Genomic DNA, 12,335 nt, shown 5'->3' with positions numbered 1-12,335 from the left:
GTTGTAACGCCTTCCCATCTCCGGAAAAGGTTCGTTTGCGGATTAATACTTTTCAAATATTTGAACGTCTGTATCATATCACCCCTGTTTCTCCTTTCCTCCAGGGTATACATGTTCTAATTGAACACACAAAGCATGTGAACTGTGGCATAAACATTATTAGTCAAGTAGACTTAGGAGAGCCACTGTTCATCCCTGAAAATGACCTATGGCAAACAGATCTACTTTTTGGGATTTACCGGGTATTTATGAGCCTGAAAGACAGGATGCTGGGCTCTATGGACCTTGGTTTGACTCAGCATGGCTTTCCTTATAAGACTCCAGCAGCTTACCAACCCTGTCCAGTTGTCATTACAATAGCCTAGGCCACCCACTTCCACCACTCAAGAGCTACTACTACTTAACATTTCTAGAGGGCTACTAGGGTTACGCAGCGCCATAGGGCCAAACAGTCTCATTCTCCCATTATGCAAATTAAAAGGTAAAATCTGTCAAAAGGATTATGTCATACAGGGCAGCAGTCCTGAAGCGTGTGAAGGTAGTCACATGATGGGCTCTCACATGAGTAGAGGATGTGCTGTCTGAAGCCTGGAACAATGACAGGACCTCCTATCTATTACAACAATAAATACACCAAAGCAGAGGGTTAGCCTAGTCATGCAAAACAGCTGGGTTTGATTTTCAAGGCAGATCTACTCCTTGATCCAACTGGAAATGTTGTGGAGGCAGTGTGCAATGGGCCAGACATTGCTCAAAGGAAACATCTAATGACTGGACTTGGGAGGGTTACATTATTGTGTTAGGGCTAGGTAGAGGGTTACCCAACAGGAAGGGAGAAGAAGCTGGGTAGCAGCAAATGAAGTCTTATGATAGCACAACCCAGCAGAGTTAGTTTCTGATTGAAGTGGAAGCCTAGAGGTGTAGGAGGAAACTGCCAAGTCACAAGAAACAAGACATCAGAAAAATGACAGCAAAGGCATTACAGGAAGCTGGAGTAACACACTGGAGGCCAGCTTCTTAGCTTATGTTTGGCTCTTGCTCCATACACAGGCAGTGATGCAGCTCCCGAGTCTGTGCATACTCTTAATTTGTGGGCATGCAGATTTTATCCAAAGAACCTACATCAATGCAGAAAAAGGGCTTATGCTCAAGGACTGTCAGATTGTACCCCCAAGATTCCCCTCAAAGGCTGTTACTTTGGCACTTGCATCACCATTATTTTGCTGCAAAATATGAATTTGGAGCACTGATATGGCGGCAAATTAGTTTATCTACTAGTGAACAGCATGATATAGGGCAAAAGCCAGGAAAGCAGAGAGGACATTGAAAATAGTTGACATCTGAAAACACAAATAAGAAAGAGAAGCATAGACATAGAGTGTACCATAATTATCAGCCTTCACAGCGAAGACAGCACTCAGTGGTGATAAAAGGTAGGGTGACCATTTACCTTAATCTCTAAAGGGACATGCAGAGCCACAGTGCATGCAGGGACATGTAGTCCAGTTTATTTTATTTATTTATTTAAAGACATTATAAACCACTTCTCTGTGAATCTGTCCACTTTCTCTAAGAACAGAAGAAACAATTGCAACAGCTTCAAGGGGGAAGAAGAAATGGTAGGTATCCACTGGGTTTTGTCCTTTACCTCTTGGAATGAGGGTTTTCTCCAGATCAGATATTGTTCCCACCCTACTGCTGACATGGGAGCTGCCATTTCCTAGAAAATTTCCTGGGGAGGGTGGAATGTATCTATGGTGGGATCCAATATGTCTTCTGTGTTTGTGAGAAGATGCAAGAGATCTGCTTAGTACAATAATGCCCTCTTCTGCTTACCTGATGTCCATTAGGAGTGCACTGGTATCGTAGGTGTGAATTGTTCAGAATGATTGGGGGGTGCTGAACAGAATGCAAATTACTCTAATCTGGACACAATTAAAGACCTTGCTCAATATTGGGGTTGCTCGGCAGCCACTAGCACCAGTTCCTATGACTGGTATCCAGAGAGAATGAAGACTAGTCCCTGGGAAGACAATGGAGCTGAGAGAGTCCTTGGGCTATGCAGGGAGAAATTGGCTTTTTTATCGAAGTTTCCAATGTTTCTCTGAAGTATCCTGCTTGAATTTGGAAGCTCTGAAGATTAACACCCCAGTTACTTTCTCAAATTCAATAATGGGTGTGCATTTTAGAAGACTTTCTATGCTCTACCATTCATTCAGCACGATCCATGATATATTAAGAATTATGCCTTAGAACTGTGATTTATCCCAAGAGAGTGGCCAAGTATATTGTTTGGCTCCTCCAGTCTGCCTAGTGGTTGCCCCTACCTGCACTGCTCTGTCTAATTATATGTTCCAGCTGTTAGTTGTGCAAGCTTGGTGTACTCACACAGCTCTAAATATGGAAGTGTGATGGCCACAGCTAGAGCTGTGTAAGCGGTCAGACTTGTATGGCAGACAGCTGGAAGATAGGTAGGGGCAATCAAGCAGAATGGATGGATCACAACTAGTGATTATCTGCCAATTTGTACTATGTAAATGTCATCACTGCTGCTTTCTTCTATCTATACAAAATAAGTTCAGTCCTTGTTTTGAATTGTCCTTCTAGATTCTTTTGGTTGGGGGGGGGGGGGAGGAGAGTTAAAGATTTGGAAAACAACATTTGTGACTTTTTTTTAATATCCTGTGACTTTTTTTTTTTTACAGCATTCACCACTTGTGGTCCAGTTCATTATCCATTAGACCAACTAGAAAAACCCAGTGCATTTCCTTAACTGTCCTGGAGGAGCAGGTTATGCATATAGAGCTGTGCTTCCAAACTTGGTTCAGGATAATGACAGCAACTCCAGTCTTTTGGAAGAAAGTGACATGGAATCATCCAGGACACGAAAGAAAGAGGAAGCTCTTGGGAGAAGTATGTGCTTTTGACAGGCAGCAGAGGCTCATGAAAGGAGGGGAGTATGATGAGATTGTCCATGACATGATGGGAAAGTCGCAGACGTGCTGGTATGTGTTCCAAGACAAATGACAACTAAAAGGGAAAAAGTGTCACTTCCACTGAAGCCTGGGCCATTCGTCCAAGGTACGCTAAATGACGTACACATGATTTATTCCAAGAGGCATTCCCAGCTGCAGCACTTTCACCAAAGCTGTGTCTCTCTGATCTCAGAGATGATCTGACTGGCTTTCTGTAATGCCTGCAAGGAAACCAGAAACCAAACTGAACAGGTAGTGATGCCCCAATACCCTAATGCAAATCCATTTTCTCAGTCTCATTGCTATGGCACATATTTCAGTCACTACACTGAGACAGACTGCACTGCAATACTCAGTCATAATTCAGCATTATTATGAATTTGTTGACAGAGAGAGATTATGCTAGGTAGTATTATCCAGAATGCCTTATTCCCATGAGCTCACCAACAGAGAGAGGTGGCCTTACTGGGAATTGTAGGATTGATGTTACCTTTCCTTCTTTTACCTTCAGCATGTTGGTGGCCTCATTGCGCTGCTGGGCCATATCCTGGGACTCTGTGAGTAAGTCATCCAGCAGCTGAGTCTTGTACAGCTGCCCCACAAGCTCACTTTGCAAATGATCCTTCACAAAATTGACAAGGAAGTGCATGATGGTCTTAGGGACACTATGAAGAGATACAGACATATACCAGCTCAAAGAAACCAAGAGATAGCTCTTCCCAACTATTATTATTATCATTTGTAGAGTGCTACAAGGTCTATGCAGTACTTTACAGTAACGAGACAGTTCCTGGTCCCTAGAACTTAAAATCTAGTCAAGACAGATAAAAGGCACAGCAATGCAACATTTATTAATACATCTCCATCAGGCACCTCCATAGCTAACATTTAGCTCCAGGGTCAGCTAAGAGGTTGTGGTACCCTGAGCCAACTTTTGCTTTTGCCCCCTCCTCCAAATCTGGGGTAAGAAGTAACATCAGAAGCAGCAGATTTGAGTACTCTTTACCTTGGGCACCGTGAGCCAGTGCCTCACCCAGCTCATGGCTTAAGCTGTCCCCATTCAGCTCCCTTTTCTGATCCCTAACCATACACCTTTCTTCTTGTCTAACTTTTGACCATGATACACTCATGATACACCTACAATGCTTCTGTGCCTTCCTTCATACACTTACACCCACCTCTGCATAGCCCATGCTGCACTTTTTTGCTTAAGCATGTCTCTTTGGCGCCATACCTGTCCTGGATGTTCTTCCGGACAATAAGAAAATATGATTTGATAAGTCTCTGAATCACTTCACAGTCTCGCTGCTCCTTCTGGCTCAGCTTCCGTGCGACTGGTACAGGCTGCAGTATGGAGAGCACAGTCACAATCTTCAGAAACATGCATGCAGCCTGATACATTACTAAGTGTAAGACTCTCCAGGATCTTGAATATAACTGATACCTAAATCAGACATCCACCATTACCCTTTCTTCCTTACACAAGAGAAAGTAATAATGACACCTCCTGGACACTATATTCAAAGACTGAGGAACAACTACTGACTGTGTCTAGCAAGTTTACAGCATGAGTCCTGCTGGGACTACTATAAGCTGAATTCTGAAGTGCCACTTGAGGCCTCTCCTCCATCACACGATCCTCTGCTTTCTCAGTTTTCCACCGCCGAACTCCATCTGGCAAACTATCTCCCTGGAGAGAAGAAAAGAGAAAGAAGCCTCAGGAATCTAAGGTGGAAACAAGGCTTTGGTGGGGGAGGGAACATTATAAACAATCAAAGGAAGGGATATGAACACTGATGCCCAAGAGAAGAAACACTAGAGTAAAAGAAAGGGATTGGTATACACTGATCCCTGAAGAGGATACAATAGGCAGGAGAGTACAGGGGGTAAAGAAAAGGTGAGAGATATACAAGAGTGACACTCAGAAGGGGAAGTGGTGGGAATAAGGTCATGAGACACATCCTCTGTTTTTATACAAGATAAGTTTCAGAGTCACATTACGAATGTTGGCTTATCTTGTTATGTCCAGTCTTTACAGGATGACATTAATGCTGGACTGTGAAGGAAGGGCACAGCTACAGGTAGGCCTGAGCTGGCCCAGGCCCATTCACAACTGTGTAGCTTTCATGGTTCCCCAAGTCAGGCAGAGGGCAGTAGTCAGCAGCAGCAAGTGGAACCACTGATGCCGGCACTGCAAGCACGCTCAGTTCTCACCCATTCCTCCAGCAGCTGCAGCATGGGGCATTAATAAACCCCCAGGGCTCAAATCTGCTTTTACTAAGAGAAGAGTGGAGAGTAGCAGAGCTGGGGGCAGTTGAGGAGCTGCTGGAGGATGTTACTTTCTCATATCCAGCACTGCTCTCACTCTGTGGAGACTGGGACCTTTATGTCCAGGCTGGTGGAGAAAATCAGAGGAAAAGACACAATGCCATGATACTGGGACAGACATTCAGAATCACCTTCGCGTTGTTTACAGATGCTGATACGAGTGCAGCATCGCTGAAGTCTGGGTGCTTTGTGTTGATATACGCAAGTTCAATAGCCACTAAGTTGTGCACCTGTGGGGAAAAAAGGCATATTGGAGATAATTAAGAGTAATCTGCATAACTGCAAGGTACACAGACACATTTACTGCCTGGGTAGATTCTCTTTGAAAATTAGATAACCCAAAGTACTATCTGTGTAGGAAGCAGAATGGGGTGGGTAAAACACATGTATATCTGAAAATGCCAAGTACAAGCACTGTTTTACCCTTTCCCCCCCCCCCCCCCCCCACCCCAACCTAAATGTAGCAACACCTGTTTTTCTAACCCTGCATGATATGGAAATCCACAAGTACTTTAGGTAGCACAGGAGAGCAATGAAAACAGTCCTCTGCGTTAATAAGCATAGCGACAATTCCTAACCAGAGGGACTGCTGAGAGACAAATAATACACTTTAATTTGTCAACAAAAAACTTTAAGAGGGGACTTAAGTATAAGCAATCATAAAATCACCCAGCGCTGTATTTAAGTACCTTATATACCAATGATCTCAGCGGTGACTCTTCACATGAGCTCACGGCTCATGACTCACCTGCCTCCTCATTGGTCAAAGTACAGATTTGTATTTTATCATTTTTATGTATATTTTACCCTTAATCTTTAATAATGAAACTTGCATAGCTTAAAAGCTTAACAACTAAACTTATCTTTTTGAAAAGGATCTGCTACTAATACAGACCATTTTTTGCCTGGCATAAACCAAAGGCTGCATCAAGGTGCGGTCCTCCAGTGTCTGAATATCGCCAAATGCTGATGGAGACGTGAGCTCATGTGAAAAAAAGTCACTGCTAAGGTCTATAAGATACTTAAAATACAGCTCTGGGCAATTTTACTGATTGGAGAGGCAAATAATAGGCATATTTAGCTCTGCCAACCATCAGCAACAGATTTTAGAGGACATGTGTAAGAAACAGAATATCTGCAGAATTGTCCATGTGCTCTTTTAGCCTCCCAGATCAGAAGGGGGTTTTATTGGAGGTTTATACAGAAGAATCCTCTTATAAACTGGGCAACCAAGGGGTGCAATGATATCGGTCTCCCTTCAATACATTCATGGTAAGATACAATTACTGATAACTGTAGATGTACTGAGTTTGACTTTAAGTTAGAGTTTGACAGATGTAATAACAAATCCAGCAGGAGAGCAATTGGACAAGTTGTAGGTGCTTGGGATTGTGCACACCATAGGGAGCAGACATACCAAGTCTCAAGCATTTGGCGTGTAACACATGCATTGGGCCCCTGACTCCAGCTCACATGCCAAAGTCACCGCCTCTCAGTGAGAGGAGGTGACTGATGTCTGGCATAGGTGCCCGATTTAAGAGGCTTAGGGAGGCTAAGCACCCAACTTTCACCAGGCCACTTCAGGTACCAGCGTCACTCTCCCTGCGTACAGACCAGCACCTCTCTTTCCCTCTCCATCCTGGTTCCACATCTCTCCCCTTTCCTTCCCCCTACTTTCCGATTCCAGCGTCTCTCCTTCTCCCTCCTTCCCTGCAGTCCCTGTCAATGTTTCCCCTTGCCGTCGGTAGTGACATTGCTTCAATTGAATCAGTCTGCCTCTGGACTTCGGGCCTTCCCTATGATGCATCCCGCCCTCGCTGACACAATTTCCTGCTTCTGCGAGGGTTGGTCACATTAAAGGGAAAGCCCAAAGCCCCAAGGCAGGATGATTCAATTGAAGTAGTGCTGCTACCAGCAGCAAGGGGAAAAAGTGACAGGGATCATGGGAGGGAGAGGGTGGAAGGAGAAAGGGGATAGATTATGGAACCAGGAGAGGGAGGAAGAAGGGAAGGAAAGGAAATGGGACAGATGGTGGAACCAGGAGGGGGAAGGAAAGGGGACAAAAGCTGGACATGCAAGATGAGAGGGAAAGAGAGGTGCTGGACCCAGGGATAGAAAGATGAAGGAGGTGCTGCTCTACTGGAAGAGATGGAGGGACAGACGAGAAGAAGTGCTGGCCAAGGACATGGAGGGAGAGAGAGAGGTGCTGAACCAGTGGGGGTGGGGGAGAAGGGAGCAGACATACCAAGTTACATGTGACACACGCATTGGGCCCCCGACTCCAGCTCACATGCCAAAGCCGCCTCCTCTCACATTGAGAGGAGGCAAATTTAGCATCTGATCAGGAAACATCATCCCCCAATTGTTGCTTCCTGTGCCGGCTCCTCGGTTTAAAATGATGGGCATGAACTCTCGTGAGAGGTCGCAGCTACCATTTTAAACTGTGGAGCTGTCATGGGCGGCAGCAGCAGCTGTCGTTCGCTGCTGCTCAACGGTACCTTAGACCACCAGGGCAAGGAGTGAGAGGTGCCTGCATGGGATGGGGAGACAGGAGTCAGAGGTGCTATATCAGTGGGTGGGGGGCAGGAGTCAGAGGTGCTGGACAGGTAGGGAACAGAGATTCAATGAGAGGGTGAGGAAGAAAGAAGATGCGGAGAGGGAAAGAGGTGCTGGACTTTAGAGGGGGGAAGGACATGGAACGAGAGAGGTGCCAGGACCTGTGGGGAAAGAAGGAAGATGGGAGGTGCTGGTCTTGCAAAGGGGAGCCAGAACAGGAGCAAGGGAAGAGAGAGGAACACTTGCTGGACCCCTGGGGGGGGGGGCAGAGAGGAAAGAGAGAGAGAGATGCTGGCCAGGAGAGAGAGAGAGAGAGAGAGAGAGAGAGAGAGAGAGATGCTGGCACATTGGGGGGGGGGGGGGGGAGAGAGAGAGGGAATAGGGACACAGAAATGGGAGATGCTCAACATGCCAGGAGAACAGGGGTGATGCTGGGTCAGATAGACAGGGTTGCAGAAAGAAAAAGGATGGTGGACATGGAGAGAAGAGTGCCAAATGGAAACCTGACACTAGGACCAACACAATAAGAAAAATAAAATGACCAGGCAACAAAGATAGAAAAAATAATTTCATTTTCTATTTATTGATTGGAATATGTCAGTTTTTGTAATGTGCATCTGCCAGAACTAGTTTTACACATGGCTCTGGACCGTGAGAAAAATCTCACTCATTTGGCCTTCAGTCTCCAGCATTGTGGTAGTAAATCTCCAGCATCGGAATGGGCCACCCTTGGCATCTCTGAGGGTGAAATGTCTCATTTTCAAATTGCATGTTTCTCTTGTTGCTGGTTTTCTAGAAGCCAGAAGGATCTGTAGTACCTCTCTTGATAATGACATGGAGGCAGATAACTAGCTTTCAAGTTCCATACCATCAACAAGAACTGCTGACTGGGAGAGAGAGGCAGTACCAGTGGTGTGCTGGAGCCGGCTCTGTCCGGCTCACAAGAGCCGCTTGTTAAATTTTGACAGCTCTTGCGAGCCGGTTGTTGTTGGGGGCGAGCCGGCTCCATTATGGGAGGTAAGCATGGCAGGAGGGCGCCATCACAGGCCATGCTTACCTCCCCTGCCACTCCGAAACATGTCCAACGATGTCCTTCGCCCCCACCCTCCCCTCCCGCTCCCATCCGTCTTTTTTATGTTTAAACTTTTTTTATTATCGAAAGGCACAATACAATGCAACTTGGAGGCTTCATACAACAAAGTTCAGTTTTCCAATCAGCATTGCAATAACATTATATCTGCTTCATTCACTGAATCCCATTTTTCTGTCCCCCCCCCCCTCAACCCCCTCCCCACCTTATATCATTATTTGTCCACAATTGTTAAAAGAAAGTCATAACACATTAACAATATAACACAACTTTTGCTTTGGCAAATATACACTTGTTAATCAACCATTGTTATACCGTGATGTAAAGTGATCAGCTTATCACACTAATGTAATTCAAAACCTCTTATTCCTCTATCCCCTTCCCTACACCCTCCTCCCACTCTTCCCTATTAACCCCCCCCCCCACCCCCCTTGACTAACTCAAATTAATATATCCCAATATTGTAGTGATGTATGGTTCTTTTATAAAGTATTAATGACCAAACTTCGGCCTCTCTGTGTCATTTTTTCCAGGTAGCTACCCCATGTTTTAAGAAACCTTATTTTCCTTTTGTATTGTCCTTTAACTTCTTTCGCCTCCCACACTAACAACTGATGCACCCTGTTACGCCAATGCCAGTAAGGTGGTGAACTGGCTACAGTCCAATATTGAATAATACATTTTTTCGCCACCAGACATAACTTTCGATATAATAATGTTTTGTCAGCATTGAGTCTTAAAGGTTCATCCTTCAAATCTAATATCAACTGTCGTGGATTCATGGCTATTCTCCTACCCAAAACATGTGACAGGTAAGTAACTATTTGTCTCCAATATCTCTGTAGTACTACACACCCCCATATCGCATGGTATAAAGTATTGTCATGTCTATTACATTTCAAACAGAGCGCTGTCTCTATACCCCCTGATTTATATAATTGTACCTGAGTAAAATAAGCTCTGTAAATTATTCGATACGCGCATTCCCTGTAATCTGCGCCCCCAATTATTCTTGGTATATTTTTTATCTGCGCAGTAATATCCCATGATTCCAAATTACAACTCATATCTTTTTCCCATCTCTGTCTAATCGTGGTTGTCTCCTTCAATGGAGCCAGCTCCCACAACTTCCGATGTATCTGGGATATAGATGGGGCGTTTTCAGATATCTCATCAAATAATTTTTTGATTTTGTTGCCCAGATTACTCTGCAATGCTGTTTTATCTAATGTTTGTACATAATGTTTAAGTTGACAGTGCGCGTATACATCACCCCAGACCTGCTCCCTCTGAGCCAATAGCTGTGACAGTGGCAGTATGTCCCCTCTCTCTCCCAGTACATCAGCTATACAAGTAACACCTGCCTGTGCCCACCTATCAAATGTTTTATTTTCCAGCCCGGGAACGAAAGACGGATTTCCCCTAATGTTTAAATACTCAGTTACTCTTGGATCTCCCCCCAATAGTTCCCCTAAGAATCTCCACGCTGCTCTAAGTGATAGTATCAGAACATTTTGTCTAAGTCTATACGGTATCTCCTTTTTCTGTAAATGTGCTAATGTTATCCCATGATATGGACTATATAACGCTTCCTCCATCTCTAGAGGTGTGTGTTCCTGGGTTTGGTATAGCCAATCTCGTGTTTGGCGCAGGAGGCATGCCATATTATAAAACTTTATATTAGGTATTCCCAGGCCCCCTTGCCTCCATCCCCCCAACATATGTGTTTCAACTGCATCTTAGCCCGTTTTTTTGCCCAGCAGAATCTAGATATCAATCGATATAAGCGCTTAATATCTTTTTGCAATAACACTATGGGCAGTACCTGTAATGTGTATAGCCATCTTGGCAATATCACCATTTTGATAAGACTAATCCTCCCCATCAAAGATAGTGTTAAACTGCCCCTTGAATCCAACTGTTGAGTTGTCTGTTCCAACATGTTTGTAACATTTAAAGTATAAAGCTCCTTCAATTTAGCCGGTAGTTGAATCCCTAAATATGTAAAAGACTTGCTCGTACGTTTCAAAGGAAATCCTTCCGGCCAATAGGCCCGAATGTCTAAGTTTATCCAAAGAGCTTCAGATTTGTCTATGTTTAATTTAAAGCCCGAGTAATCTCCATATTCTTGAATTAACTCTAGTAGATTGTACAGGGTCTCCTTCGGTTTTGTAATAACCATCATTAGGTCATCCGCAAACGCGGCAAGCTTAAATTCCTGATTTTTAAGTTGTACCCCAGGAATCGCCGCACAATCATATATGTCTCTAATTAAGGGGTCCAACTGCAGTGCAAAAAGTAGAGGTGAGAGCGGACACCCCTGTCTAGTACCTCTACTAATCTGGATCTCCTCCGATATATTCCCATTCACCATCACCTGTGCTCTAGGTTGGTGATACAATGCCCTGATCGCCTGTACAAATCCACCCTGAAATCCATATCTTTCCAGCACAGAATACAGGAAGGGCCACTCCACTCTATCAAATGCTTTCTCAGCATCGAAGCTTATCATTAATGCTTGTGCCTGGGAGTGGCCCAAACCTTCTAATGCTGCCAGAATACTCCTCAAATTTTTGGAAACTGATCTACCTTGTACAAACCCCACCTGAGCTGTGTGGATAAGATGAGGTAGCACTCGCCCCAGTCTATTTGCTAGAATTTTTGCAAATAATTTTGCTTCCTGGTTAATTAATGAAATAGGTCTATAGGAGGTTACCAGTTTTTCATCTCTTTTAGGCTTAGGAAACACAACTATCCTAGCCAAATTTAATTGGTCTGGCATCCTACCATTCTCCATCCATTCATTAAACACCTTGACCAGTGTTGGGACCACCGAGTCACCCATCAATTTATAAAATTCTGCTTTATACCCATCCGGGCCCGGGGCCTTGCCCATTTTACTTTGTGTTATTACCCATGTCACCTCATCAGCATTAATCTTTGCATTTAATTGAGTACTATCCCCATCTTGTAGTTTAGGGGTCTGAACCCCATCTAAAAATAGCTCTCCCGGAAGTCCTTCTTGTTCCGACGCCTTATAAAGGCTTTGGTAATATGCCTGGAACGCTGATCTAATCTCTTTATTAGTGTGGAGATAATTCCCCTCTTTATTTTTAATAGCTGTTACATTTTTAGATGAATATTTAGATGCTATAAGTCTAGCTAGAAATTTGCCTCCTTTATTTCCATGCTTATATAGCTGAAAGCGATATTAGGCTTGAGATTTCAATTCTCTATCATGTATCAGGGAGTTCAAAGTTGTTTGTAGTTCTATCACCTCTTGTCTAATCTTACTACATGGGGTTAGACCATATTGTCTATTCAACTTTATTAGACTCTTTTCTAGCCGCACAATTTCCCTATCGCGGGCACGTTTATATTGTGAC

General features: G+C 44.2%; 1 protein-coding gene across 2 annotated transcripts in view; it reads right to left on the bottom strand.

The window, feature by feature from the left end:
* Positions 1-3,107: 3,107 nt before the first annotated feature.
* Positions 3,108-12,335, bottom strand: part of LOC115463583 (dynamin-1-like protein) — a 165,130-nt gene continuing 155,902 nt past the window's right edge. For both annotated transcript variants that reach the window (XM_030194236.1, XM_030194237.1), the window contains exons 14-18: positions 5,435-5,533; positions 4,522-4,665; positions 4,210-4,319; positions 3,481-3,640; positions 3,108-3,196 (exon numbers count right to left, since the gene is read on the bottom strand). In XM_030194236.1, coding sequence (XP_030050096.1) covers positions 3,140-3,196; positions 3,481-3,640; positions 4,210-4,319; positions 4,522-4,665; positions 5,435-5,533 — 570 coding nt within the window. In that variant the 3' untranslated portion in view covers positions 3,108-3,139. The remainder of the gene's footprint in view (positions 3,197-3,480; positions 3,641-4,209; positions 4,320-4,521; positions 4,666-5,434; positions 5,534-12,335) is intronic.

This window comes from Microcaecilia unicolor, chromosome 2 (assembly GCF_901765095.1).
Source record: "Microcaecilia unicolor chromosome 2, aMicUni1.1, whole genome shotgun sequence".
NCBI lineage: Eukaryota > Metazoa > Chordata > Amphibia > Gymnophiona > Siphonopidae > Microcaecilia > Microcaecilia unicolor.
Note: the sequence above shows the minus strand (reverse complement) of the source record. Positions and strands in the feature narration are given on the sequence as shown.